Source organism: Hippopotamus amphibius, chromosome 10 (assembly GCF_030028045.1).
Source record: "Hippopotamus amphibius kiboko isolate mHipAmp2 chromosome 10, mHipAmp2.hap2, whole genome shotgun sequence".
NCBI lineage: Eukaryota > Metazoa > Chordata > Mammalia > Artiodactyla > Hippopotamidae > Hippopotamus > Hippopotamus amphibius.
In genome coordinates this window covers 88672777-88700729 of record NC_080195.1, presented here as the reverse complement: position 1 = coordinate 88700729, position 27953 = coordinate 88672777, and the positions used below count along the sequence as shown (strand labels likewise).

The 27953-nt window shown below is 34.0% G+C and overlaps 1 protein-coding gene across 4 annotated transcripts in view; it reads left to right on the top strand.

Annotated features, from left to right (window-relative positions):
• Positions 1 to 26679, top strand: part of LIPI (lipase I) — a 58713-nt gene extending 32034 nt beyond the window's left edge. For all 4 annotated transcript variants that reach the window (XM_057697429.1, XM_057697430.1, XM_057697428.1 and 1 more), the window contains 3 exons: positions 6362 to 6473; positions 10385 to 10561; positions 26579 to 26679. In XM_057697429.1, the coding sequence (XP_057553412.1) occupies positions 6362 to 6473; positions 10385 to 10561; positions 26579 to 26666 (377 nt within the window). In that variant the 3' untranslated portion in view covers positions 26667 to 26679. The remainder of the gene's footprint in view (positions 1 to 6361; positions 6474 to 10384; positions 10562 to 26578) is intronic.
• Positions 26680 to 27953: the final 1274 nt, after the last annotated feature.

Sequence of the window (27953 nt, the reverse complement as noted above, 5' to 3'; positions counted from 1 at the left end):
TTTTTATCATAAATGGATGTTGAATTTTGACAAAAGCTTTTTCTGCATCTATTGAGATTATCATATGGTTTTTATCCTTCAATTTGTTAATATGGTGTATCACATTGATTGATTTGTGTATGTTGAAGAATCCTTGCATTCCAAGGATAAATCCCACTTGATCATGGTGTATGATCTTTTTAATGTGCTGTTGGATTCTGTTAGCTAGTATTTTGTTGAGGATTTTTGCATCTATATTCATCAGTGATATTGGCCTGTAACTTTCTTTTTTTGTGACATCTTTGTCTGGTTTTAGTATCAGGGTGATGGTGGCCTCGTAGAATGAGATTGGGAATGTTCCTCCTTCTGCTATATATTGGAAGAGTTTGAGAAGTATAGGTGTTAGCTCTTCTCTAAATGTTTGATGGAATTTGCCTGTGAATCCATCTGGCCCTGGGCTTTTGTTTGTTGGGAAATTTTTAATCATAGTCTCAATTTCCGTACTTGTGATTGGTCTGTTCATATTTTCTATTTCTTCCTGGTTCAGTCTTGGAAGATTGAACTTTTCTAAGAATTTATCCATTTATTCCAGATTATCCAATTTATTAACATATAGTTGCTTGTAGTAGTCTCTCAGTATCTTTTGTGTTTCTTCAGTGCTGGTTGTTACTTCTCCTTTTTCATTTCTAATTCTGTTGATTTGCATCTTTTCCCTTTTTTTCCTGATGAATCTGGCTAATGGCTCATCAATTTTATTTATCCTCTCAAAGAACCAGCTTTTAGTTTTATTTATCTTTGCTATTGTTTCCTTCCTTTCTTTTTCATTTATTTCTGCTCTGATCTTTATGATTTCTTTCCTTCTGCTCACTTTGGGGTTTCTTTGATCTTCTTTCTCTAATTGTTTTAGGTGTAAGGTTAGGTTGTTTATTTGAGATTTTTCTTTTCTTGAGGTAGGATTGTATTGCTGTAAACTTCCCTCTTAGAACTGCTTTTGCTGCGTCCCATAGATTTTGGGTCATCGTGTTTTCATTGTCATTTTTTCTAGGTATTTTTTTATTTCCTCTTTGATTTCTTCAGTGATTTCTTGGTTGTTTAATAGCATATTGTTTAGCCTCCACGTGTTTGTAGTTTTTAGTTTTTTTCCTGTAATTGATATCTAGTCTTATGGCGTTGTGGTTGGAGAGATGCTTGATACAATTTCAGTTTTCTTGAGTTTACAGAGGCTTGATTTGTGACCCAAGATGTGATCTATCCTGGAGAATGTTCCATGTGCACTTGAGAAGAAAGTGTTTTGTGCAGTTTTTGGATGGGATGTCCTATAAATATGAATTAAGTCAAAATTGTCTAATGTGTCATTTAAAGCTTGTATTGCCTTATTTATTTTTTTTTGGATGATCTGTCCATTGATGTAAGTGGGGTGTTAAAGTTGCCTACTATTATTATGTTACTGTCAATTTCCCCTCTTATGGCTGTTCGCATTTGCCTTATGTATTGAGGTGCTCCTTGTTGGCTGCATAGATATTTACAATTGTTATATGTTCTTCTTGGATTGATCCCTTGATCACCATGTCGTGTCCTTCCTCGTCTCTTGTAATAGTCTTTACTTTAAAGTGTAATTTGTCTGATATGAGTATTTCTACTGCAACTTTTTTTTGACTTCCATTTGTGTGGAATATCTTTTTCCATCCCATTAATTTCAGAATATATGTATCCCTAGGTCTGAAGTGGATTTCTTGTATACAGCATATATAAGGGTCTTGTTTTTGTATCCATTCAGCCAGTCTGTGTCTTTTGGTTGGAGCATTTAATCCATTTGCATTTAAGGTAATTATTGACATGCATGTTCCTATTGCCACTTTCTTAATTGTTTTGGGTTTGGTTTTGTAGGTCTTTTCCTCTCTTGTGTTTCCTGCTTAGAAGAGTTGCTTTAGCAATTGTTGTAAGGCTGGTTTGGTGGTGCTGAATTCTCTTAACTTTTGCTTGTCTGTAAAGGTTTTGATTTCTCTGTCAAATCTGAATGAGATTCTTGCTGGGTAGAGTATTCTTGGCTGTATGTTTTTCTCTTTCAAAACTTTAAGTATATCCTGCCATTCCCTTCTGGCCTGCAGAGTTTCTGCAGAAAGATAACAGCTGTTATCCATATGCCCTTTTATGCTATTTGTTGCTTTTCTCTCGCTGCTTTTAATATTTTTTCTTTCTGTTTAATTTTGTTAGTTTAATGAATATGGGCTTTACTGTGTTTCTCCTTGGGTTTATCCTGTATGGAACTCTCTGTGCTTCTTGGACTTGATTGACTATTTCCTTTCCCATGTTGGGGAAGTTTTTGACTATAACCTCTTCTAATATTTTCTTAGAACTTTCCTTTTCTTCTTCTTCTTCTGGGACACCTATGATTCAAATGTTGCTGTGCTTAATGTTGTCCCAGAGGTCTCTAAGACTGTCTTCCATTCTTTTTATTCTTTTTTCTTTTTCCTGCTCTGTGGAAGTTATTTCCCCCATTGTATCTTCCAGCTCACTTACTCATTCTTCTGCCTTAGTTATTCTGCTGTTGATTCCATCTAGAGTATTTTTAATTTCAGTTATTGTGCTGTTCATTACTGTTTGTTTGCTCTTTAATTCTTCTAGGTCCTTATTAAATGTTTCTTGTATTTTCTCTCTTTTGTTTTTGAGATTTTGGATCATCTTTACTATCATTATTCTGAATTCTTTTTCAGGCAATTTGCCTATTTCTTCCTCATTTATTTGCTCCTGTGGGTTTTTTTCTTGTTCCTTTGCCTGCAAGGTGTTTCTTTTTTCTCTCATTTTGTCTAATTTACAGTATTTGATGTCTCCTTTCCCTATGCTGCCTAGTGGTAATTCCTCTTGTTTCTGTTCTCTGCCCCCTGTGGTGGGGTTGGTCTAGTGTCTTGAGTAGGCTTCCTGATGGGAGAGTCTGGTGCCTGCTTTCTGGTGCGTGGATCTGAGTTTTTTCCCTCTGATGAGCAGGGCCATGTCAGGTGGTTTATTTTAGGGTATCTGTGAGCTTGGTATGGCTTTAGGTAGTCCGTGTGCTGATGGGTGGGTTTGTGTTCCTGTCTTGTTTGTAGTTTTGTGTGAGGTACCCAGCACTGGCAGTTGCAGGCAGTTTGTTGAATCCAGATCTTAAACTCTGATAGAGGCCTCCATGAGAGCTCTCTGTGATTAACATTCCCTGTGGCTTATGACTCTCTAGTAATCTAGCATCCTGGACTTGGTACTCCCTCCCCAGAGCCTCAGACTTGACTTCTTGTCGAGGAATCCAGACTCCACAGGTCGCTCGTAGCAGTCATGGAGGCCTGGTAAGTCCAAAATCTGAAGGGTAGGCTGCAAGATGGAGATGCAGGGAAGCACAAACTTGTTTCAAGAAGTGGAAGATTGGAGTAACTATGTATATTATTCTTCATGGTGAATTACTGGAAGCATTTCCTTTAAGATCAAGAAAAAGGGAAGGGTGTCCTCTCTCACCACTTATACTCCACATACTGCTTATATGCAGAGTCTTCCAAACAGTCTTTTTTTCCTTCATGCTTCATCCAATTTCACTCGCTCATGGAGTGCTGCATGTGGAGGCTTTGCACCCAGTGCTTCAGACCAGAGTTCCTAGTGCGAAATGGCTCTGATGCATTTTTATGATGGCTCCTTTAAAATCCTTGTCAGATAATCCCAGCGTCTGATTCATCGCAGTGCTGGCATTAGTTGATTGTCTTTTCTCACCAGAGTTGTGATTTTCTTTGTTCTTAGTATAATGGGTAATTTTCAGTCACGTCTTGGACATTTTCTTTGTGTGGCAATTTGAGTCCTGTTTTAATCTTCTATTTTAGCAGGAGTTACATTGTTTAGGTTTTGGCTTTATGTATTCTGATGCTGTGAGTTTTAGCTATATAAAATTTCAGGATTGTCATAGTTTCCTGTTGACTTGCTTTGCTTTTTTTTTTTTTTTTTTTTTGCTTCATAAATAAAAATGCATCAGTTTTTGCCTCACAGACTATTTTATCAGATTCTGTCACAACAACAATTTGTCTCATAGAGCCTTTGAATTTCTTTTCTATCTTTAATATTACATTCTGTAGTATTTTATTTCACTTATTTAACAATAATTATTATGACTATTATGATTAATCAAATGCTGGTTTGATTTACTAATTTACCAATTTTATTTACCAATTTCAGTTTTCTACATTTTATCCTGTCCTTTCGTCCCTCCCCAACTCCTTCCCTTTGGATTTAATTTCTATCTTGCTAAAGCAGATCCTTAATGACTTTTCACTAAGTAATGTCTCTGTTTGTTTATTTGTTTCCTTGAAAATGTCCTTATCTTTTTCTTACTCTGGAATGTAAATTTAGTCTGGAATAGAATTCTACATTGAGTTTTCATCAAGTACTTTGAAGATATTAGTTCTCTTATTTTAAGATAAATTTATTTTTTTCATTTATTAACAATATAATTGCTCCCTGCAGATGATCTATATTTTTCTTCTAGTTAAACTTATGTATATATTTAGCTATTGATCCATCTATTAATTTATGCATGATTTATTGTTATTTTTCTAGTCTTAGTGGTCAGTCCAAGTCTCTATTAAAATTAAAGAAAAAATATTTGTGTTATCTCAAAATAAGGATTCATGTCACATTTTAACAGAACACTCTCATCAGTCTGCTCTTCTTCAAAATTCTCCCTTCAGGACAAGTCGGATTTTGTTTTTTCCAGAATTTATGTACCATAAATATATATGTATTTTACCATAATACATAGATTTTCCATATAAATTTTGGAGGTCCTTAACCAATGGGGACCTGTAAATTTAAATTCTGTTTTACTTGGAGTTTTATTTAGTCTTAGAGAATTTTTTTTCCGCTTAATTTCTTTTCCACCATACACAACCAGTAGAAAGAATTTTCCAAGTTTCTCTTTCAATGACAAAGCAGAAAGCTAAGGTCCCTGACTCTGTGCAGGGTTTTTCATTTTAGCTCCATCATTTAGTGTTTTCTCCTGCTGCAGCATGGAGGTTGACACCTTAGACTCTGTCTCTATGCCTCACCCAGTTCTCAAGTCCTGTGGAGATCCAGGGCTTCAGTTCTTCTTAAGCCTTGCCTTTAGCTTCTCTTCATTGCTGCCTCCTGATATTTTCTCTTCCTTCACCTGAGCTTGGTTGTGTATTTAATTTATGAATTGTACACCCAGAATTTCTATACACTTGTAGCAGGAAGAAGGTTCATTATGTAACATCTCAATGTATCATACTGCCAGGAATCATCTGAGCAGGTATGAGCACCCACTTTTTTTGGGTGAGGGGACCAAAGTATTTTATCTGAAGCTGGGCAGTCACTTCAAAGTAAGAAGTGTTCCTTTATGTCTTTTGTGTTAGCGGTTGTTGAGGGTCAATTATAAATCCATTACCTTATTTGAGGTGGTACTAAGCATCTGGCACAGGCAAGAAGTTACTCTTGGCTGTTTTGTAGCAACATTTAACAGCTAGCAAGCACAATTTTAGTACATGTGTATCTCACAAGAAAAGTTTATCTATTTCATGTTCTGTTTATATATATTGTCTTCTAAGAGTCTGCACAATACTGGGAGAAATCACAGAGAGTAAGAACTTTCTGTGTAGCCCAGACAGTATTGGATAAAGGGATGAGTTCAGCATCTTTGCCTCTGAAATACATATCAATTTTTTTCTATGGGCATTTTAAAAAAGAACTACTATGTGCTCACTCTATACAGGACTGTCTAATTTTACAGTCATTCCTAAACAACCAGTGGAATTGGGAGTTATATTTGTCAAGCAAATTTAGCTAGGACTATTAATCAGATAATTAAGGAACCTTATCATATTTACCTTAGATATGCTATTGATAGAGAAAAATTGTTTAATTGACCTAAATTCTGATATGTTTCAGTTTGCAGACCAGTTAGTATTTACTAATTTTTTGACCAACTTTTCACAATACCCATGACTGTCTGGCAAGCTTTCATTCCTCATTTTCAAGACTTGTTAAAAATTAACAAGAGGGGATTTCCCTGGTGGTCCAGTGGCTAAAACTCCATGCTCCCAATGCAGGGGGCCCAGGTTCAATCCCTGGTCGAGGAACTAAGAGTTCACAACTAAGAGTTTGTGTGCCTCAGCTAAAGATCCCGCATGCCACATGCTGCAACTAAGACCTGGCGCAGCCGAATAAATAAATAAATATTTAAAAAATTAACAAGAGGTAAAATATATCATTTATGTACCAAATGAGTGCCTCTCAATATTATTTGCAGATATAATATGTACCCAGATTACATAAATATATATTTACATGCATATCTGCACCAAAACAAAGTTAAAAAAAAACATGAATTGCATGCCATATTTTTGTTTTGTAGCCTATTATTTTGTTCTCAGTATAATTGTTCTGGATAAAACTATGAAGGATGGCTATATTACATTTAAATTATTAAACGAACTTGGAATGGTTGAAGAGCCAAGGCTCTATGAGTAAGTATAATTTAGTATCTTTTTCTTTTGTAAAATATGTTTTCTCAAGCATCCACTTTGGAAGATAATCCAAATAGTATACATTTTCTATGCAGTGAGTCTTAAACTGTTAAATATTAAATGGATCCCTGCTGTCGGTTTCTAATTCACTCATTCTGTGGAGGGAGATGCTGAATATGAAAAGACACTAACCAACTTGTTCATGTTATACATCCAGCTACTACAAGAGTTAGAAGAAGAGAAGAAACTTTCCACCTAATTTTGAGCACTGATAGAATGTGTTATAACTAATAATATCACCCCATAATAGTTTATTACTTTAAATTGCTTAAAATTGTGTGTATGTTTATATATCCATGCACACATATGTATGATCCATTACTTATTCTTATCAGATGCATGTTTTGTTAGCTTTTGAACTCACTTATTCAACAAGTATTATTCAGCACCAACCAAACGTATTCAGGCATTTCACCAAATAATGGGGATCCAAACTGAAATAGCAATGTTACCGTTCTCAAGGAGGTCACAGAATACTGAGGAGAGTAATGCATAATTACAGCTCTGAGTAATAAGTTTTTTAGTAGCAGAACACTTATGTGCTGTGGAAGTACAGAGGAAGAAGCAAGGAAGCATTTGAAGGGGTGGTATTGCAGTCAGGGAATGGGAGAGGATGTTTTCAAAGGTGTGGATAGGAAAGTACGTGAATTCAGTAAGAGCACAGACTGCAGTCCTAGAGCACTTGTTTCAAACTTGTTCAGAAGGCAAACAAATTGTGAGTCTTGATTTCCTTTACAATAATCCTGTTCTATGCAGAACACCATGAAATACCGATGCATTTTTATTCAAACATTTGTTTAGTGCATTTTTCATGAGCAATGTAAAATATGAAGCCCATACACAGTAAATCTGCCCAGCTAAGCCTGGCTAATGGCTTTCTTCTTTTTCTATTAATAATTCTTTGCTAATAAATTTAGTCATGCTTTGGGATTTTAACTGTTTTAGATGCCAGGGAAGTCAGAGACTTTTAAATGATCTTTTATTTCCCTTCTCAAAATTAAAATAGGAATGCTTTCTTGCTGTGGAAAATGTGTTATATTATACAGTAGAAAGTGAGAATAATCTATAATTACATCATCCATGGATATTAACATTTAGTATTTGGTTTATAACCATTCCTTTTTTTCCTCCTCCCTCTCCTCTTCCTTCTCCTTTTCTTCCACCTTCACCTCTTCCTTTCCCTTCTCTTTCTGCTTCTTGTATGTACCCCTGTACATGTACACATTACTTTTTTACTTAACAAAATTAGGATCATTTTGCAAATATGTTCTGCATTCTGATTTTTATACTGAATGCTATAGTGTGATCATTTTTTCTATGTCATTAAAAATCACTTACACATCATAACATGAAGCCAAATATATTAATATGCCAATATAGGATTTTAAACAGAGAGTGTCGATATTGTGTATTCAGGTTAGAATAACTCCTCAGATGGATGAGTAATGGGGAGATTAGTGTGGAACAGTCCAGAGTGGTGGCTATTGTAATAATTTATATGAATAGCCTTGGATCGAGTCAGTAGAAGTGGGTTTTTAGGGTTTAGAAGAGATTTGTTTTTGTGATTAATTAAACATGTGAAAGTGAAGGGGGAAGAAAACAATCTGGAGTGACTTGGAGTTTTAAGCTTGGCGACTGTTTGAATTATGGTGCCATTCACAGAGTTAGGAGATACATGGAGAGGAGCCAATTTAATCAATGAAATTTCTTGAACTGTACTAGAAATTAAGGACAAATTTAGGGAAAATTAGATTTCTGTTCTTTAATAATTTTAGTCTAATTGAGCAGATAGATTTTGCAAATATATAATACAAATAACATGATGTTCATCATTCCTGTTTTCAGACAACTTTTAATGAAAATCTATATTGAGCTATAGGCTCTGTCCTAGGTACTGAATATACTATGATGAGAAAAACAGACGTGATCCTACCCTCATTAAATTTACAGTCTAATGAAGGATATAAAATAAACAAAACTATACAAATATGTAAATAAAATCTGTCTGTGAAAAATGTCTTGAGGCAAATTATATTCTGTATGGGAACATAAATTAGGGAATGTGAAATAGTGGGGGCACTAAAACTTTCTCTAAGGACTTTTTATATTAGTTGAGGCCAAAATGAGGCGCAGGAGTTAGTCTGCTCTGCCGCATTCTGGGCAGTGGGGCCAGCAAAGGCAAAACTCCTGAAGCAGGAGACCGCCTAGTCCATTTCAGGAGCTGAAGGAAGTTTATTATGTCTGAGAATGGAGGCAAGGAAAGGAAGAGAATTATGAGAGAGCTAGAGAGCACCTAGATTTTGTAGAAATTAGAACTTGTGGGACATATTCAAGGACTTTTATTTTATTCACTGGGCAAGGGGAAACCAAGAAGTGCTTGCGTTGGGGCAGTCTGGTTGGAGCCGGGATTGGAGTTTTGGGAAAGCAATCTAACCAGAGTTTATTGGAGAGGGAAACGACAGGATGCTGTTGCAAGAATAAAGGCAAGGGACGATGGTGCCCTGAGATAAAGTGCTTGCAGTGGAAATGGAAAAATGAGAATGAAGATGGATTCAAGGCAGATTCAGGTTATTTCATAGATAGTCAGTAGGCATGTAGGATAGATTAGATGTAGGAGTTGAAAGAGAGGATGATCTCAAGGGTGAAGCCTAGTTGTCTGGCTTGGGCAATATATAGTGGGGCCACTTAAAATTATAAGGAAATTTCTAAGTTTTAGGGGGTTTTTTGGTTAGATGAAAGTGTTGGGGAAGATGTCATTAAATTTGAAGTTACGGAGCTTCAGGCATCCTTGAGATATCCAAGTAGACATGGTGAATACCAGTGGGTATGTGTCTGGGTCTCACAAGACAGGGCTCAGCTGAAGGCAGAGACTTGGTGGTCAGGAGCAAACAGTTGGTATTTGGAACGAATGGAGTAGATGTGAGTTTCGGGGGAAGACAACATGTTTCCATCTGGATATGTTGACTTCGAAGTATCTCTGAGAAATCTAGATAAGTTCTTGGACAGAAATTAGAGATATGACCAATGACATTATATTCTGGGAAAGAGGAGGTAGTCACTCTGCCAGGAGGGAGCAGGGATGGGTTTTGAGGGCAGTGATAACAAACTTTTTGGGTATACATGCTGTGGAGAATCAAAAGGAGAAGACAGCAGGGACAAACAGAAGATGGCACGAGTGCTGGGTGTCCCACTGGTTGCTTTTCAGCTCTTCTGTGCGTGACAGTTGCCTTTGCTCAAGTAAGTCATTGTTGCCTCAAAGGAAGAAATTATTTCAACAGATTTTTTAAAAATTTCCTTTCCTCTTCTTTTCCTTTCCCTTTCCTTCTCTTCTCTCTTTCCCTCCTTCCTTCCTTCCTCCCTCCCTCCCTCTTTGCCTCTCTTTCCTCCTCCTCTTCTTTACCTTTCTCCTCCTCCTTATACTCCTTTGTTGTTTCCTTTGGAGTCAGGCAGACGCATGACATGATAAAATGGCACAGAACAATAACGGATTATTATTTGAGGGCCCAGTCTATTCAAAGAACGGTGATAGTTGTTCAGGGGCCTATGAAAAGAAGCAAAATATGACTTCTCTAATCTTAGACAAATGTATAATCTAGACACCTAGTCAGAAAAATAAGATATCCCACTTTTTCTCAAAAAAGTTTTCCCAAAATATTTGAGTGTGAGGACATTATTATTTTATTTAGTTTACAATTACTGTTTAAATTATTTTAATAAATACTTTACCACATATTCTATTATCTGGCCTTTTCCTTATAAGATTGGTATTTTTATCTAACATTGATAAGGTTTTATTGATTTTAAAGTTGTATTTCAAATTACTAATATAAGATATCAAATTTTCTGTTTAGGAAGAACAGATTATTTTATAAACTTCAAGAATTCAAGATTCTTGCTCAATTTTTAAATGATGTTGTAAATATTTCAAGCATTAGTTTGGCATACTTTCAGAGCTCAAATCAGCAATGTTCCACGTGCAAATACACTATTCAGCGTCTCAAGTTAAAATCACTTACATATCCAGAAAGGTAAGGACACTAAATTTTGATTTCAATGTTATCTTTTAAGCTTGAAAATATTTCTTTGCTGAGGAGTAGTTTAGGATTTCATGTATTCAAATATCTGTTTATTGTGTATTTTAGATTATATTTTGTATACATATTGGAATGTCTAAAAGGTACAAAATTTTTTTTGACTTAGATGAGATTTAGTTTGAAATCACATTACCCAAGCAAACAAAAAACACATGCAATCATTTCATGAGATACAATATTCATGAAAAAAGTTAGACAAATATCTGCCTTGGAACCATATCAGTCATTTCAGTGGATTTCTGGATTGCTAGAAATCTCTCTTTGATTGACTGTAACACTTTCTCTTTATTTCTCTTTATGTTCCTTTATATAGGTGTGTGTGTGTGTGTATATATATATATATATATTTTCCAATTACTAATTTGTGAATGTCAAGCATAGTAAATAAGAATTTTTGGAGAATAAAAATAATAAAAATAATAAGTGGTAAGAATATACACTTAGATGAGGTCTATATCAACTGAGAACTGGGAAAATTTTTTGAGATATAAGTTATTTTGTAAACTTTTTGTATGAGAATATTCAGTCATTCAAAAGTCAGTGAGTGAAATGTCACTGTAATGGAAAAAAGTCAAGGGGTAATTTTACTTTTGCCTCTGACTGAAATACTTACAAAAATACCAAAGTGTATGGACATTTTCAGTTAGGAATATTAGCAACACCATTCCCTGCCAAAGTATATCACAGAGAGAAAGAGAAAGGTTGGGGGTCATGTTTAAAAGACGAGAGCTACAAGATTTTTTTTTTTTTAATTTATTTATTTTATTGGCTGTGTTCATTGCTGCACACAGGCTTTCTCTAGTGGCACAGTGGGGGCTACTCTTCATTGTGGTGTGTGGGCTTCTCACTGTGGTGGCCTCTCTTGCGGCGGAGCACAGGCTCCAGGCACATGGGCTTCAGCAGTTGTGGCATGAGGGCTCAATAGTGAGCTACAAGATTTTTAATCTTCAACTGATCTCTGTATCTGTTATTTTAACAATGCAAAGCCTATACTAAATATAAGAATAGAAACTATATTTATAGTCCCCAAAAGATGGATTTTAAAGATGTCAAGGTTGTTGCACTACCATATTCCGCTAATCTCCTCCATTAATACCTCTCTGAGCCTTAGGATGGTGTGTATGAGTAAAGAAGTCTGATTGTTGTAGTTTTACATGCTCTGTTTCTGGCACTTACATGTAAATGATTTACATTGTCCTGGAATACAGTCTTCTCTCTGTATACCATAACTGGAAAGAGAAACAGAAGAGTTTCCTCCCTTAGTCTAGAAGCATATGTTGTAAGTCTTGGTCAGGCACCAGAAATTTAGCTAGAATCTTTGTATGCAAAACAGCACATGAGTTCACTATGAGAAAGAGAAATTTAGTTCCCTAAATATGTATAGTAAAAGGAACCGAGGATAATGTATATATGGGCGAATGCCAGAGCTAAATACTCATCCCTCATTGTTCAGGCAGAGGTGAACAGGAAAAGCACAATAGCCCCAACAAAATGGTGCCTAATTCATTCAGCATCAGCAACATAAGAAAGACCCAACAACCAAGATTTAGAAATAAAGGTGACTTTTTAAAAGATTTATTACAGGAAATTTCACAAAGAATTGCTTGGTGTTCTCAATAATATTTAAGAAAACAGTAATCCGTGAAGCAACACGTAAAGAGCAAGATGAAGCAACTGACTGTGGTTGAAAGGGAACTGACAGAGTTAAGAAACTAAAGTCAACATCAAACTTAGTGTCAACATTAAAAACAAGAACGAGTAGAATCCGTCAATAATGTTAGAAAACCCATTTTTAATAACCTACAGGATAAGGTAATATAAATAATAGAGAAGACTGGGGAATGATTTTGGGGGAAAATAATTAAAATGCAAAAATGTAGATACCTAGTGTTGCTGAAGAGGAGACGCAAAAGAAGAACTAATTACAGACATGATGACAGAAATCTCTCCTCAACTGAAGAAGACACCGATCTCAAATTGATTGAATGAACTAAGAACCAGGAAACTAAAAGAGACCAACATTTAGACCCACTCATATATTTTACCTATAAAATTTAGTGATAAGTATAGAATTCTGCAAGTATTCAAAGACTTCTTCATGGAATGGAAGATTTAATGTTGTAGCAGTGGTAATTCTTACTAAACACACCTGTAAGTTTAATATGACTCCAATCAAAATCTACAGAAGAGATGGCTTAGCTCTTCCTAATTAACTTGGAATAACAAATTCTTGAATAGAGCCAAGAAAATGAGTAATGAGAGTAGTATTTATAACTTTCACTATGAAACAGAAAAGCAAATTCCAAAACAGCAATAATTTTAAAAGTTTGATACTGGCAGAAGAATATATATGCATTTAAGGGAATAAAAGGAAAACTCCAAACGTAATTTTGTAGATCATGTGAATAACCTTTCAAGTAATGACACAAAAAGAGTTTGATATCTTAATTATAATATATTCAAAATTATAGATATAGTAAATATTAAATATAAAACAGTAAGCAGAAGATATAGGCAAATGTTTATGTATGCAGAATAATGAAAGCCAAGACAGAAAAACTAAATGGAAAATATTAATCAGTTTGCCTCCATACAAATTAAAAAAATAAAATCTGTATGTCACAAACATTATTAACAAAAACAAAATAAGAAAAATTGTGTAATATATGGGATATAAAATGGCTTTAAATTATTTATATATTAATTTTTACAAAAATAGGGAAAGACATGTCAGTTAAAACATAGAGAAACATTTTTTTAGTTGCCTTAGTCAAAAAACCTGGGTTCATCATAGATGTCTTTTTCTCTCACACTCCACATCCAACAATAAAACTTTTGCCCCTACCTTCTAAACACATCCAGTATTCAACCACAGTCTCAATAAAAGCCAAAGCCCTCATGATGGTTTACAAGATCCCACCAACTTGGGGACTATACCTCCACTATCCCTTACCTCTTCGAACTCAGTTTCCTTCACTAAACTGGCTCTTTAGCTCCAGCCTTGCAGGCCTCCTTGCTGTTCCTTGAATATACGAGGCAGGATCTCTCTTAGAACCTTTGCACTGGCTGTTTCTTAGGCCTGAAAATTTCCTTCCCTAGAAGGTCCTTTCTCTTCAAGATTTTGTTTGTTTGTCATTTTTTCAACATAGCAATCCGACCACTCCTGATCTCCCTTCCTTTGCTTAAGTTTTGTTTTGTTTTGTTTTTCCTCATAGGACTTGTGGGTAGTGTACTACATACTTATTTATTATGTTTGTTGAATTTATTGTTTGTCTCTCCCCATGTAGAATTTAAGTACCTTGAGGACATTGACTTTATTTTATCCACACAAGTACTTCAACTGTGCCTGGTACACAATAGGCACTAAGTGAATAGTTGCTGAATGACAAACCACAGAAATAAATTGTCAAAGAACAATTTTAAAAATTAAAGGAATAAATGGGTAATAGTCATATTTTAAAATGTGTAAACTCAGTAGTATTCAAGTAAATTAAAACTAAGGCAGTAAGATATATCTCTTCCCAAATTGGGGGAAAAAAATCTGTTGTTGCTGAAGTTATACAGAAATCGCCACTGTGTTTCATTGCTAGTAGGTGTGTAAACTTGTAAACATATTCTGGAAAGAATTTAGCCAAATATGTCAGGAATCCTAAAATGTTAATACTCCTAGCCCATTATTTCTTCTTCTAGAACTTATTGTTTAGAGACTAGATAGCACAGGGTAATGTTCAGAGTGCCTGAGTTTTAATTTTAGTTCAGTTCCTCACTAGTTCTGTGACCTCTGTCAAATTGATTAATCTTTCTGTGTCTGTTTTTGTTAATCCGTAAAATGAGAGTAGTGATAATCTACTTTGCAACTAAGGTTAAACAGTGTAACATTTATAAAGGATATAAAACATTGTCTGCTATAGAATAAATGTTACACAAATGACTGTTAAATAATACAATACCAGACATATTTTTATAGAAGAGAATTTTTTTCACAGTCTGATTTATAATGCTGAAAATTAGAAATAAATTAACAGCTTGACAATGAGGCACTTGATAAATTTATTATGGAATATCCACAATATGAAATGTTAGGCAATGATTAAAATGGCAAAATTACCATAACATAATGGTCAATGACTCACTTTTACTATGACAAATATATATGTATTCCATAATTAGAAAAAACTTAATGGAATTATTTTCTCTCATAAAGTGATCTTGATAAATTAAATTTATACTGACACTAAGTTAAGGACTTTTGTTAAGAAGTTGTAATTTGCTGTATATGTTAACAATTATCGCTCTTGGTTACTATGTAGAAAAATTAGCATATACTAGAAATTATAGTGTTTATACAAAGTGAAATTGTTGAATATTTTAATATTTAAACAAGAAATTATTTTTAGATTTTGAAGTTGATAATGTGATTTTTAAGTTATTTCCATATCTATCTCTTGAATTTTTAAAAATTGCAGACTCCTTAAAAATGAAGAGACAAATAATAGTTTGTGGTAATTATTAGAATTGAGATCTTTGGGTCCTCCAAAAAATCACTGAGGATTTTCTGTTTTCTCTTCAGTAAGTGGTTATCTGATTTATAGCTCAAAAAAAAAGAATAGATAGATTAAATATTGCCATTTGGTTTTTCTTCATTGTATGCTAGTTGGGGAATAAAATAGATATCAGTAATCATTAGAGGAATGTAAGCCAAAACCACTTCAGACCTATCAGAATGGGTATCATCAAAGAGACAGGAGATAAGTGTTGGCTAGGATGTGGAGGAAAGGAAACCCTTGTGAACTGTTTGTAGGAATGTAAATTATTGCAGCCACTATGGAAAACAGTATAGAGGCTCCTCAAAAAATTAAAAATAGAACTATCATATGATCCAGCAGTTCTACTTTCTGGGTATAGATCCAAAGGAAATGAGAACAGGATATTGAAGATTGAAGAGATATCTGTACTCCCATATTTATTGCAGTATTATTCATAGTAGCCAAGGTGTGGAAACCACCTAAGTATCCATCAAAGGATGAATGGATCAAGAAGATGTGGAAGGGGTGTGTGTGGGTGTGGGTGTGGGTGTATCATGGAATATTATTCAGCCATAGGAAAGAAGGATATCTAGCAGTTTGTGACAACAGGGATGAATCTTGGGGTCACTATGCTAAGTGATATGTCAGACAGAAAAAAAGAAATACTTTATGATATCAGATGAGGAAGCTAAAAAAGCTGAACTTATATAGACACAGAGACTAGAATGGTGGTTAACTAGAGCCTGAGAGGTGGAGGAAAAGAGGAGATGGTCAAAGAGTCCACTTATAACAAGCTTCCAGTTATAAGATGAATAACTCTGGGGAGCTGATGTACAGCAGAGTGATTATAGTTAACAATACTGTATTAGATACTTGCAAGGTGCTAATATAGGAGATCTTAAATGTTCGCACCACAAACTGAATGGTAACGATGTGATGTGATTTGATGTGATGTGATGTGATGTGATGTGATGTGATGTGATGTGATGTGATGTGATGCAGGTATTAGCTAATGCTATGATGGTAATCATTTTACAATGTGTAAGTGTATCTAATCAACATCACATTGTATACCTTAAACTAACACAATGGTATATGTCAATTATATCTCAATAAAACCAAAAAATTAATTAACTAGAATAAGAAACCTTACAAATCAATAATAAATGGGTGAACACATTATAGAGATGAATGTGCAAGGACACAGGAGAAAATTTACAAACTGCAGAAATGATCTTCTGAGAGGTTTTAATTTTATCTTTTATTTTTATTTTGTCATATAAATAATGTGTAATGTTGAGGATGTAAACAAAATATACTTTCGAATAGCTGTGGACATTCTGCTGAGTGCCAGTACATCCCCACCCTACCTATTTCACCAAATGGCTTGCTCATTAAAAACCTTCCCCCACTGCTCAGAGGTGATGCAAGAGGCCAGCTCTCCCCCTCCTCCCCCATTGTTTAACTGTTTTTTTCATTATTGTTATTGTGGTAAGAACACATACTATTCTCTTAGCAAAATTTTAAGTGTACAATAAAGTATTTACTATAGGCACAATGTTGTACAGCAGATAAAAACAAGCAAACTTAAAACCCCTTACAAAAGACAGAAAATCCAACCACAAATCCCTCAAGATAAAGGGGACATGTAGCGAGATGTAACTGAAAATCCCATGGAAGATGTGGCTTCTGGCTTGGCTGCATTTAGAGGACCAAGGATCAGTTTCGTGCCATCTCTTGTCTCTGCCATTCATTTTGCTTCATCCCCAGGCTTCATGGTACCAAACCAGCCGCCCATACTTACTTGATTCCAAGTTCAAACCCCACAGGGGGAGAAATTAGTTTTAAGGTCCCACCACATTTCACTGATTTTGTACATATCTCTGAACATATCTTTGAGCTGCACACTGAGCTTGGGGAGTTAGATTCTTCTGATTGGCCAGGGAAATAAGTTCTTTCATTGGTTTATGCTTAACTGCGAGACAAGATGGGATCAAATTCATCCAAAGTTTAGAGACTGAGAGTGTGGCAAAGAATGATGAGGGTAATATTACCCAAAAGGAATACATGCTTGGTGGCAAAAATAGCAGACCACTACAGAGAGACTGAAAATATTTTGATGTCAGGCAAAACATTAATTAAACAGAGATTGTCTAGCTTGTAACATATCTTACTAAAGTTAAATATTGATTTAACTAAAAAATACAATTCTGACTGGCCAACACAATAACTTGTGAATGAAAGTAATAAACGAATAGCTAAGCTAGAGTGCTCAAATTCAGCTCTTTCAAGGTCTGGATACTTCAAACAATTTAGGGGTAAGTTAGATTTTTTTAAATAGGCATGTTTATAGTTCTGCATGAGTATAATGTAATATTTTGACTAAGACACTGTGAGATTAAACATTGAAGTAACTCGTCAAATAATTTACTTCAGTATCATGGAGAGTTTATGTATAAATTTAGATGTCTGTCCTTTCACTAATTAATTAAACATTTAAATCTATCATTTTGTAGCTTTGGCCTCTATGCTTTACTTACTTTATGGTAACTTCTCTTGTTAATTTAGTGTTGCATTTCATTAGTTTCAAGATTCTTTTGAAAATATTATACATGAAGCTTAGATTTAATAAGGGTAAGTGTTTGGTTAAGAACAGCCAAAGAACTGTCTTTAGAGAGTAACCTCAGAAAACCAATTTACAGTTACACTATTTGTGCTGAAGTCATTAACACCTCATTTTGTCTTTTAAACTGCCCGGTTAAAAGGCGAAGGGTACTTTGGGAGAATGTGTGGATTGGAACTCTAGAATTCTAAAAGATGTTTAAAGGTAATTTTGGCAAAACTATTCTGCATTTTTACAAAGTTTGTTCATTCATTCTGAAAGCTTTCCCCCATATTCACTATCCACAACCCATTTTCTCCTGGGTCTTCAAATGATGCTCTAGGTCTGTGTAATGTTGAGAGGTGACACAGATAAAGAACTCCAAACATTGTCAATAGTGTGAACGGTCACTGTGTGTTTCTATATGTAATGTAAGCTACGCCTCATATAAGAATTGAGTGGTTTTAGCAGGGGTCCTCATCCCCCGGGATTTAATGCCTGAGGATCTAAGGTGGAGCTGAGGTAATAATAATAGAAATAAAGTGCACAATAAATGTAATCCATTGGAAGCATCCCGAAACCATCCCCCCAGCCCCACCACTCCCAGTCCTGGGAAAAATTGTCTTCCATGAAACCGGTCTCTGGTGCCAAAAAGTTGGGGACCCCTGGTTTTAGGATGAGCTTTGTATATATACCATGAGAGTATTGAACAAAATGGTTATTATATGTAAATATTTGTAGAAATTGAATATTTTATTTACCATATTAAGGGACAAGATATTTTATTCATATTCTACTTCTAAAATTATATGTTTTAGATTAAAATTTTGTTGCAGTTATATAAAATTTTTTTAAATATTTGATAATTAAGATAAGTGATGATCTTTTTAATTTGCCTGAAGTTATGACATAATTTTAACTGTTAATTGTATAATTGGACAATGTAAGCAAGAAGTTTCAGGTTCTAGTTCTGAAAACTACAGCATATATGTTTTCACTAACTGTGCTGTAAGATACAATTTTAGTTATTATTATAAATAGCCAATAATCAAAATGTCTTAACAAAGTTTGATTAAAAGTACATTGCATAAAAAATACATAAATAAAATAGTATATAAATATAAATGCATTTTACAATCAATCCCTGTTCATAAAATAGTTGCCTTTCTTTCTATATTTGAATATGTTCCATATGTTTTCAGTGACATAATATATGTGAAGTATATATTTGGCTCATAGCAGATGCTCAATTAATAGCAATCCTTTCTTTTCATTTTTAGTCCCTTCTCTTTTTGGTCTGCAATTTAACTCTTCTTATACCTCATTTTATCTATAAATACGCAGCTGAAGCAACAGACTGGCCAAGACCAAAATTATATGAAAAATATAGGCCTGTTTTGCTGAAGTAATTCATCAATAAAATGCTTTATTCCCAATAATTCTGTGAAATTAAGTCTTATTCACCAACCATATAAACACCTCTACCTTTTTTGTATGTTTCATTCATTAATACTTTGTCAACTTCTTTTTTTTAATTAATGTTTGTTGGAGTATAGCTGCTTTACAATGTTGTGTTAGCTTCTACTGCACAGCAGGATGAATCAGCCATACGTTTTGGGTTTCCCTTCCATTTAGGACACCACAGTGCATTAAGCAGAGTTCCCTGTGCTATACTGTATATTCCCATCAGCTGTCTATTTTATACATAGTATCAATAGTGTATATGTGTCAATCCCAATCTCCCAATTTCTCCCACCAACCCCTTTCCCCCATGGTTTCCATATATTTGTTTTCTACCTTTGTGTCTCTATTTCTGCTTGGCAAATAAGATCATCTATACCATTTTTCTAGATTAGACATATATGTTAATATACGATATTTGTTTTTCTCTTTCTGACTTACTTCACTCTGTATGACACTCTTTAGGTCCATCCGTGTCTCTACAAATGACCTAATTTTGTTCCTTTTTATGGTTGAGTAGTATTCCGTTATATATATGTAACACATCTTCTTTGTCCATTCCTCTGTTGATGGACATTTAGGCTGCTTTCATGTCCTGCTATTATAAACAGTGCTGCTATGAACATTGGGGTTCCATATGACCCAGCAATTCCACTACTGAGCATATACCCAGAGAAAACCATAATTCAAAAAGACACATGCACCCCAATATTCATAGCAATAGTTTGTAAACTTCTTATCCAAACTCTTTATTCACTTCCACTTCTACCACACTTCCCACTCTTATAGTGTAGTGATCAGAATCCTCACCCATCAGAGTTTTGGGGGATATAGGAAGACTCTGAGCAGAGTTAAGAACTTCAGAAAAAGAAATCTGCATTGATTGCAAGTTTATCTCAAAGTGGAATTTATCTAGTGAGTCATTCGCCCTAAACTCAATTTAACCTTCTCCTTTAGAGGACTAGTATATAAGAAGAATTTTTAGTTTTTTTCCAAAGTGCATGTTTTGGATGATGTATGTGATTTAAGGAAAAAGTATTATCTACAAAGGATTGATGAGTTCTTTGAAGATTTAGCCATTAAAGGGTCATCCCAGAGAAGTTTGGTTTTGTTTTAATATTAGTGAACTGCTTTCAAGATGAATTATAGTGGTTAAATTTATTTAGCATCTACTACATCCCAAATACTATTTAGCAACAACTCCATGTTATTTTCTTTGTTTCATTAGTAAGGGAACAGAAATTCAGAGGTTTTAAATAACATATCTAAGGGTTCTCAGCTGAGAAGTGCCTTTGCAATGACTTGAAGCCAAACTTTTCTTGTTTTTTTTTTTTTATTTGTTATTTTCTTTGTTTTCAGTTGTTGCTCTTTTTATAGGAATAAACAGTTTTCCACTAATTAATATAGTCAATTATTCCCATTGTGGAACATTTAGAAAATTTAATTCATATGTAATCCTACAACTAAGAGAGAACACTGTTAATATTTTGTCATACTTATAATCACACATACTACAGTTGAATCATGAATTTCATTATTTACATTGAATTATAGGCAGACTTTTTGTGTAGAATCATGTAACTTCTTCACTGCAATAATAGCTTCAAGGGTCACTGTTCACATAGATAATAAGGTGACCATATTGGACTTGGAGCTATGCAACATCATGTACCTGGTTATAAGCAATTTTTCTCTTTTTAACTATAAGTTAATGACTCAATATATCTCATCTTTTGTAGAATATTCGATTTATACATTCCTTTATGTTGAACAGTTTTTTCCCAATTTTTGTTTTTCATAAACATTATCCATGTGTAGACAACTATCTGCACTTTAAACAAGTGCCTTTTTTTATATTCATAGAAAGAACATTTTCAAATCTTTTACTTCACCGCATGATGTTCACACCTTGACACAGAATGTTGGTGACCCTACAGACAGTCATAGTTTGCTCCATTTATTTCCCTTTTTCAAGTCACTTATTATAAGAGGAAAAGAAAGGGTAAAGGCACATAGGTGTGTCCACTGTTACATTTGACTCACCGTCTTCTTTTTTTGTTTTAACTTTTATTGAGATACAAGTGACATACAATAAACTGCATATATTTAAAGTGTACCATTTGATATTTTTTTCTTATTAGTAATGTGCATATGGCAATCCCAATCTCCCAGTTCATCCCACCCCATCACTGTCTTCTTAATTGTGTTTTACATAGACAAATGTTATATACAACTTCTTCATTGGTTAAGTAAGAAATACAATAAAGTCATTGGGATATGCCACAGAGAAAAAAATAGGCATGTGTATCGTTTTAATTTTTATGCAAAATCTAAACAGCAGGTAGACTATGAGAATTTACTAAATTTACAAAATTTAGATGAGGTTACTTCTCATGGGAAAAAAGAACCTAGAATACATTTTGTGGGTGGTTAACAAACTCTTAACATTCCCTGTTGGTTGTGGATGCTAACAGATGCTTGGATGAAATGTGTGCTTTAAGTTTAATTACCTAGATAATTGCAGTAACCATTTAGTTGCTTTTCCTATTTGGATCTGTCCGTATAGATAATGTGCAATTAATGAGAATTAGTACTGCCAAATTTTGGGGCATGTGAGTTCTAAAACTGTGATGCCTTATGGTCCAGACTAAACTGTGTATCTACTCAACCAGTAAGTAGCTATCTGTAACAAACTATGATAGAGACTACACAAACAATAGTTCTTCTTTTGAGCATTTCCAGTAGACCAGGCTTTCAAACTTAGGGACTGAAAGGAATATATTTATATTTATAGTGGAGGTACCTGGATGACTTCCTGAGAAAAGCTGAATTAAATCTACTTTTAAAAACTTTTCTTGATGAGTAAAATGTACTCTTTTTGGTATACAGTTCTATGAGTTTTAATAAGTGCATAGAGTCATATAACCACCATCACAATTAGGATACAGAACATTTCCATCAATCACAAAAGCTGCCTTGTGCTGCCCCTTTGTTTTCAATTCCCCACGCCCCCTCTCTGGCAACCTCTGCACCTAGAGTTGCCATTTCCAGAACATTATATAAATGGAATCGTATAGTATGTTGCCTTATAAGTATGGCTTCTTTCACTTAGCTTTGGACATCTAAAATTCATCCACGTTGTTGCCTGTATCTCTGGAATGTTATTCATGAGTAGTAATTTATTATATGAATACACCACAGTTCCTTTATCCATTCATCAGTTGGAAGAAATATAATTTGTTCATAATTTTTTATATCTGTCCATGACTAAAGCCAACATAAATATTTGCCTGCAGGTTTTTATGTGAACATAAGTTTTCATTTCTCTTAGATAAATACCTAGAAGAGAGATTGTAGGATCATATTGTGAGTGTACATTTAACTTTATAAGAAACTGCCAGACTGTTTTCCAAGGTGACTGGACATTTTGCATTCCCATTGGCACTTACCAGGGTTCCATTACTCTCTTACACCAAAAACTGCACCTTCACCTGTTTTTTGTTGTTTGTTTTTTATTTTTGCTATTCTAATACTTGTGTGGAGGTAGTTCACTGTGTTTTTAATTTGCATTTCTCAAGTGACAAATGATGTTGACAACCTCTGCCATTTAATTGAGGGTATCTGCATCTTTAAATTTAATGTAGTTGTAGATATATTTCGGTTTAAATCCATCATCTTGCTATTTTGTTTTCTGTTTGTCCCACCTGTTCTTTGTTCCCATTTTCTCATCATCTGCCTTCTTTTGGATAAATTGAGGAGTCTTATGATTCCATTTGATCTTCTATGTGGGTTTATTACCTATTACTGTTTGATTATTTTAGTGATTTCTTTGGGATTTATATTATAATCTTTATTTTATCACAGTCTACCTTTAAGTGAATTTTACCACTTCACATTTAACATGAGAACCTTACAGTAGTATACTTCCATTTCTCTCTTGTGCTGTTGTTGGCATACATTTTAATTATACATATGCTAAAATCTCTATAATACAGTACATCACTTTTTTTAAAGAGATATGTCTATTAAAGATACATAAATAATTAGGAAACGTCATATATTTTTCCATATAAGTACCATTTCTGGTTCACTTCTAACCCTTATGTAGATGCATATTTTCATCTGGTATAATTTACCTTATGACAAAAAGAGTTCCCTTAAGATTTTTTTTCCAGGATCTGATGGTTGTGAATTCTTTCAACTTTTGTGTGTCTGAAAAAGTCTTTATGATGTCTTTATTTTGAAAGATAATTTCTCTGGGTATAAAATTCTAGTTTGACAGTTGTTGTTGTTGTTTTACTTTCAGTATTTTAAGGATGTTGCTGTACTGTCTTAGATCACGCATTGATCTTAATGAGAAATACAATACTATCCTTCCTTTGTTCCTGTGAAGAAAATAAGCCTCTTTTCTCTGGCTGGTTTTAAGATTTTCTCCTTATCACTGATTTTAAGCAGTTTAATTTGATGTGGCTTGTTGGAATTTTTTTCATATCTCTTGTGTTTAGTGTATGTTGACATTCTTGGATCCTTGGGTTTATAGATTTCATCAGATTTTATCTAAATTTTTAACTTCTTTTGAAATATCTTTTTCTATGTCCCTACTCTCTCCTTTCCCTTTGGGGATGCTAATTTCAAGTTTATTAGGCTGCTTGAAGTTGCCCCACAGTTCACTGATGGTTTGTGAAGTTTTAAATTTCATTTTCTCCCTGAATTTCATTTTGAATAGTTTCATTGCTGCGTCTTCAATTCACTATTCTTTTCTTCTGCAATTTCTAAGCTGATATTTATCCTATCTAGGGTATTTTTCAACTCTGATATTATAGTTTTCACCTACAGAAGTTTAATTTGAATCTCTTAATATCTCTTATGTTTCTACATAACTATTTGAACACATGAAATACAGTTATAACAACTCTTTCAATATCTTTGCTGATTCTCACATCTATGCTTGTTCTCGGTTGGTTTCAGTTGATTGAACCTCATATGGTTCCATTTTCCTGCATCTTTGCATGCTTGGTAGTTCTTGATTAGATGCCAGACATTGTGTATTTTATCATGTTAGGTGCTCCATATTTTTGTATTCTTATAAATATTCTTCAGGTTTATTCTCAAGAAGCGAAGTTACTTTTAAACAGATTGATTCTTTCAGCTCCTGCTTTCAAGGTTTTTTAGGCAGAACTGGAGTAGTGCTGAGTTTAGGGTTAATTACCCCCACTACTGAGGTAAGACCATTCTATTCTCTTTACCCAGTGATCATCTGGCAGGTAGGAACAGACACTTTTGTTAGTGCTGGAAACCTTATCCTAAGTAACTGTTAAAAAGAATACTAGATGCATAGATGTGGTGATATGTTGTACAAAAGCTCTAGGGAGCTTTTCAAATAAAGAAGCATGTATATTTCTTGTAATTTGGTAGAATATATATGGATTAAAATTAAAAACTAATTATATTTGAATTTTAGATTTTTTAATCTTTGTATTCTATTATTTTTTATCAAAGCATACACTTTATCAATGTACTGTGCTCATTTCTGCTAATTTCTGGTGAACAAAGCATTAGAAATGCAATATTCAATGCTCTTTTTTTTTAATTAAAAAAATCCACTAAATAGTCTTCTTTGTATGATAGTTCAGCATATATCACATAGTTTTTTTCTAAATTATAGAGTTTAAAAATTTTTATTCTGAGGAGAAGGAACTATTAATAACATAGGATAAGTGATCTCAAAATTAGAGTCCTGGCAATGGAACTAGATAGGCTTTTCACAATGTACAAAGAAAGAAAATTAATCTTACTCATATGTTTTGGTAAAATTTAACTTTGGTAGGTGTAATGAACCTGACTAAACTGTTTTGTAATACTTACAGAGGCTTTGTAAAATGTGGAATATTTAATAAATTATATGCATTTACCATGTTGAACATATTTCAATGGTAACAGAGTTGTGAGCTTTTATTTTATTGTAGAAAATAAATAAAAACACACTTGCCTTAATATTGTATTACAGATATGTGCACAGGACAATTACTTAATGACTGAGGTAATTTATTAATAGGTCTAATGGCACCCTTGTCCTACTAGGACAACTTAAAAACGAGGTAGATCAGAGAGATCCAGAGTCCTGAAGGCCCCCGCAGTGAATAATGGCTATAGCAGGCTAGATTAAAAATTGACATAAGTATATAGGCATCTGTTAGGGGAAGTGGTAAAGTCATTCTTCCACTTATTTCTTAATAATGGAGAAAGGATTATGTATGATTTTTCAATTATGTTCTGAACGCTGACAATCGTAACAAAAAGCCACTTTTGCTAATATCTAAGAATCAGAATATTATAAGATTGAGGTACTCTCATTTCATATTTACTTCTATACTATTAAAATTAAAATCCCTAGATGCATTTATTATTTCAAATGGAAGATACTGTAGTATTCTGTATCAGCTTTTATAATTAAAGATGGATATGTCCATATTTTATTACTTTTCAAGTATTAGCAGATATAGGAAGTTGATTTAAAATGGAAGAATTTAACCTAACAATACTGTTGATATTTTTAAAAGGTGTTCAATGATGTCTTAATCAAGCTAGAAGGAGACAGGGAGCAATGTATCTCTTGAACTAGAGCAGCGTATATGTCAGATAAGGATGAGCTACCAGCACCTGTGCAGTTGAATTGTCCCCTTTTCCTTGACTAAGTCGGTATGGCTGATACAGGAAATTTCCATTTATTACACCATTTTTTTCCTTTAGCTCCCTTCCTGAACTTTGACCCATCTTTGCTTATTCTGGTTGATTACTTTTTTGAAGCTTTCAAGATATTAACAGGAAGATAAATTATAGACAAGATGCCTGATTCGCCACAGTGACCTGACTTCTTAGAAATCTTCAGATACTAAATACATAGTTTCTCCAAGATATAGAATACTTTAAATGTTATTATTTCCATTTTAGCAAGTGGCAGAGGATTGATTAAATGATTTGGCAAAATTGTCTATGCAATTCAGTCCAACTCTTCCATGGTGGCTATCCAGGTAGAAGAAGTGGCCCAGCCATTAAGAGTTGAGTTCAGTTTTCAGCTTTCAGTATCCAAAAAACATTTCCCTTTCAGTGTAAGTATTCCAGTGAAGCAGCAAGGAGAAAGGATGTTGAAGCACAGAGAATTTTTTCTTTCTCACAAATATTGTGTCTATTCATCCCTATGTAGACAAATGAGATGGCATAGAAATGATTCTATAAGTTTGTTTCAACTCCCTACAGAGAGCTAGTTAGTTATAGGCATAGGGCATTCTAATATTTATGAGAAGAAAATAAATTTTGTTGATTTACTAATAGTTATTTTTTCTCTCTTTTTCTCTTTCACAGACCACCACTATGCACCTATAATTTTGTACTTAAAGAAAGCAAGGAAATATTTCTCAGTCCAAACACATGCACACCAAATGAAATATAAAATGCCTTCTTCCACCAAATGTAACAACTTGTTTCTGAATTAATGAACTTGTAAATAGAAACAATGCAATTAGTATTTCTTTTAGAATGCATTGTTCAATCTGAAATTCAGATATTTCTACTTCTTAAATAAGATTTTAGGAAACAAAAATATAGAATATTTTAAAATGCACATGCTAAAACATTCTAAATATATTTTAAAAGCTGTTTATTTCTGTTTACCTGAATCAAATGTTTCTCATTGAATGTTTTCCTTACTTATTATTAATAGATAATATGTCTTTAAAAAAAAAAGAAGCTTATTGCTTCAACACACTGTCTAAATAGTATCATTCTCCACTCAGAATGTAGTAGTAAAATAAATGAATTTTTAAAAAATTTGTAAACTTATTTTGAGAAGTCACTTGGATTAATATAAATCTTGTAAAAATAAATACACTTTCCCTTTAGTGATCTGTTTGGCATTTTATAATGCTTTGTAAATAAAGGCTTTGTTTCTGTGGAGCATAATAATCTATGGGCCCATATCCTTAATGTCAGATCTGGGGTCTAGCACTTACTAATTGTGTGATCTTGAGTAACAAAATTTACCTCACCATGTTTCAGTCACCTAAGAATTTTTGTGAAGATTGATTCAACACTTTGACTAGTGTCTGCCCATAATAATAATAATAAAAATAGTAACACTTACATACATCACTGTATTCCTGGCACAGTTTAATACTTTATATATACATATCAATTCATTTAATCCCTACAAAAGCTCTATGAGATTGGCCTTGTTATCGCCACTGATGAAGAAACTGAGGCATAGAAATGTTAACCAAGTTACCCAGGATTGTGTACAAAACCAAAAGTGAAACCTAAGAAGTCTGTCTCTTTACTCCGTGGTTGTGACCCCTATGTTATATGCTTCTCCAAAGTTCAATGCATGTTAATTGCTATACTTACAAATGATCACATCAAAATACAGTCATCCCTAGCTATCCTTGGGAGATTGGTTCCAGGACCCGCCACAGACACCAAAATCCACTCATGCTCACGTCCCATAGTTGGCTCTCCATGTCTGTGGTTCCACATGCATGGATTCTGCCAACTGCAGACCACATAGTGCTGTAGCATTTATAGGAAAAAACCCTGTGTAAGTGGACCCATGCAGTTCAAACCTGTGTTGCTCAAGGGTCAACGGTAATAATCTAAATGTCCTTGGCATTCTCCTGTTTACCTGTTCAGCCCAGGAATTCCTGGGCCTCAGCTCTCTCTCATTTATGTCTGAAAGCTCTCAGGG